Below are 3,525 nucleotides of genomic sequence, written 5' to 3'. Positions count from 1 at the left end.
AGCAGGACCACAATGCTGACCTTGTGTAACTTATCAAATGCCACATGGTGCAGACATTCACAGGAGAAAGTTATTTCAACTCAGAATGTCTCAAGTAAAAATTTTATGCTGCTAAAAACTGTGGAAAAACTTACTGACTCCTTACAAATGGCTAACCACAATGCTGGCAATACATAAACTAGTTCCAGGTCTGAAAACAGGGAATGCGGAGAGGCACGGATTGTCCAGAAAATCTCTAAGCACAAAAGACATGAATGAATTGCTGCAGCTGGAAACCTCCTTCCCCTTCCTCAGAGGCTTTCCCATCACTGAACTGTGAACTGAAATGAAGGAACAGCTTTTGGGGGTAGAAATTCAGTGTCAAAAGTTTAAGACAAGTCTTTGCCAGTGAAAGAGCAGCTCAGCAGCAGTATCTGTCATCATCCGTGACCACAGCTCCTGTCACGTGGGCAGAAGAATCCCCTTCTTCACCACATTTCACCAAAGGACAAAGTGGTAGCTGTGCACAAGTCATAAATGTTTGTGTACAAAGACAAACTCTTTACCCTCTCTTCTGCTTTCAACTTCTCCCTTATTTCTGAGGCAGATCTACTGGAGTTTGCGCTGGTGAAAGTGCAGCTCAAGCCCAGCAGGTGTTTTCAAATACAGTCTGCAAACATCCAGGACTTGCTTCAGAGAGCTCAGCCCATCCATGGCAGGAGAAGCTCCTGCTGCCCCTGGGAGGAGCTCCCAGCATCCAGAACAGCAGTAGGAAACTGCCACAGTGAGGCTGGGACTAGGTTTTTTTTTCCCAAAATGTCAAATTTGCAGGCACATCAGTGTGGGCAGACCATGAGTTTTGGTGTAAGAGTGGTGGTTTGTCTCAGCTGACGTCAAGGACCTGCTGAGCAGGCGCCAGCAGGATGGAGTTGCCAGCAAGTCCCCTGAGCAGCAGCAGATCTGGGCTGGCAGGAGGCAGCTCAGTGTGCAGAGTGGCAGTGTCAGCCACCATGAGGCATCTCTAGTTTGGGGAAAAACTGTCACTGTCAGGGCAAACATCTGTCAGCCTCACACATTTCAACTGCAGTAAGAAACGCAGTAATTGTATCATCCATTTTCCACGCTGACACCGTGACACCCCCAGCTAAAGCAGATAAAAGAGGTTTGGACAGTCAGGACTGCAGGCACTCGTGGCCATTTTGCTTTAAGCTTATTCCCTTTCTGTCTAAATAAACATATCTATTATGAATGATGAATGTAACTCCCCTAACCCAAATGTGCCTCATGTCAGGCTACATTTCCCTCCTTACTGTTGCACTTCCAGTGTTCCACACATCTTTCCAGGGGTGATACTTATAGGGAACAAAAAGCGTAAAAACTCTACAGCTGGATGGTCAAGTGCAAAGGGAGCTAAGAGCTGGAGGAATTCTGTGTACAACAGCAATCTCTGCTGCAGCCTCTCCCACCTCTCTTTTACCTCCCCCAAACACACATCTCATTCTCTGCACCCTCATCCTTACCTCGTAGGACCACACGCACTGCACTCCTGCAAACCTCCGCACACATCTTCCCACTTCCACGTCCTCGTGGGTGGTGTACATCTCTCGCAGGCACTCGCCAATGTGGGGCACCATTCTCCGCAGGACCTCCCGGCTCATGATCACTCCTGGTCCCCCCATGCAGAAGTTCTCCCCTGGTTCCAGTGCCAGCTTCCCCATCTCCTCCGTGGTGCCGAGGCCCGTCTGCCCCAGAAAGAGAGGCTCACTGCTGTTCAAGCTCCTGAGGAAGTTCTCCAGTTTGTCCCCTTTGATGTAAACGTCGTCATCAGCTCTCATAAACCATTCGTATTTGTCCAAGTAGTGGTCATGCATGTATTTGAGCATCATGAAAGATTTCTTCTGGGGTGGGTAAGAGTCATCTACACCTGGCAGCGGCACGACGGGGATGGGAATAGAGGTGTCCGAACCCTCGCTGGAGAAGAACTCAACCTTGCCAGGAATGGTTTTGGACCACGTTCTAGATTGAAAAAGACAACAAGGACTAATTAAGTATGCAAACCAGGGCAGGTAGAGCATGCTACCAAAGCCTTCACCTCATCTGCTTTACAAACTTCCTTTTTAAAACACCTTGAAGAGTCATTCTTTTCCACACAAACTAGGACATTCACATGACACGCAGAGCAATTGGTACAACACACAAAAAATTCTGATATGACAAGCAATTGAATATCATTTTTGCATCTCTAGCTGACAGAAAAACAATTTAATGGTAGCAGTTCACTAGTGGCAGGCAGGATTTCTGAAGTATGCTCAGTGTTGGTCTAACAGTTATTGGACACAAAATACAGAGGGAAGCCAATATGGGCAAACAATTCACATACAACAATGATTCCCACGCTTCCCTGCTAGTTATTCAGCATCAAATCCCCTTTCTATTCCCTCTAAGCCTATCCTAACGCTCAAATGTGCACTCAGAAATCCTGACTTCCAGAGAGTAAACTCACAGGAACTTGTAAGGAAACAGTATCCCATGGGAAACCAACCAAACAGCAATTTCTCCAGATGCTGCGTGGAGAAGCAATGCACATGGAGCAGCAGTAACCTCAAGAGGGTCTGCCCATACCAGCACAGGACTAGTCCTAAGAGATGCTTGTAAAACATGTAATTCCCACAGTAATGTGGTGGTACCAAAACCCACACTTCCAGCAACTTTCCACACACTTCATTCCAGATTCCAGTGGAGAGGAACACCATGGAAGAGGAGCCTTTTCTGTGTGAAGTAGCACAGCAATGACATCTGCTCCACACCTTCCGTGCTCCTCTCTGACAAATCCGACCCATCTGCGTGGGCAAACTGGGTCACTTACATTGCAGGAAGAGCTGTGGGATGATTCCTCAAGGCAGACTGCAGAACACAGCCTCCCCCAGGGAGGATTTTCAGTCACGTAACTCTTACAGCCTTGCCCTAAAAATTACTAATTTTAAGCTTGCAGTACCATTTCCTGAGATTCTATCTGGGAAAAAAAGCAGAGATCACATTCTTCACAGAAACTCACAGAAAACTATTTGAATGGATAAACCAACAGGTTTTGTCCCTTTCTGCATAAGGGGAGAATATTTATAATTCTATTTGGTGACTATGCTCAGAATATAATCCAAAGCTGACTGAAAACACTCTCAAGGTAAAGGGCACAGTATTGCCTCAATGCATCACTGTCACTCTGACTGGATGCCTCTCAGCACAGGTTTCTTGCCAAAATCTGAGCAGATTTTGGGCAGCACAGACCATCTGAAACTTCAAATCTCCAGAACTGTTGTACAAAGTCTGAAATGCAAAAACATTACAGAAGAACTATTCCTTAAGTTCCACCAGGGAATGCAAAGGTACTTAATTAGACTTCCCTAAACATCAACTTTGACACCTTAATGGTTTCACACTAATTCAGCTCTGTGTAATGAGTATAACCCAATTACTTTAAAAGCTTTGTCTTCTGGATTTCTTACTGCCAGGGGTAGCATTTCATAGGAAAAGTTTGGATCCCAGCTT

The 3,525-nt window shown here is 46.0% G+C and overlaps 1 protein-coding gene across 1 annotated transcript in view; it reads right to left on the bottom strand.

Annotated features, from left to right (window-relative positions):
* CHSY3 (chondroitin sulfate synthase 3) overlaps positions 1 to 1,995 on the bottom strand; it is a gene marked incomplete at its 5' end in the record, with an annotated part of 68,164 nt that extends 66,169 nt beyond the window's left edge. Inside the window, 1 exon segment of the mRNA XM_009074095.1 lies at positions 1,500 to 1,995. Within this exon segment, the coding sequence (XP_009072343.1) occupies positions 1,500 to 1,995 (496 nt within the window).
* Between the last annotated feature and the right edge of the window lie 1,530 nt (positions 1,996 to 3,525).

This window comes from Acanthisitta chloris, unplaced genomic scaffold (genome assembly GCF_000695815.1).
Source record: "Acanthisitta chloris isolate BGI_N310 unplaced genomic scaffold, ASM69581v1 scaffold27614, whole genome shotgun sequence".
In the NCBI taxonomy this organism is placed as follows: domain Eukaryota; kingdom Metazoa; phylum Chordata; class Aves; order Passeriformes; family Acanthisittidae; genus Acanthisitta; species Acanthisitta chloris.
This window is presented reverse-complemented; position numbering and strand designations above follow the sequence as displayed.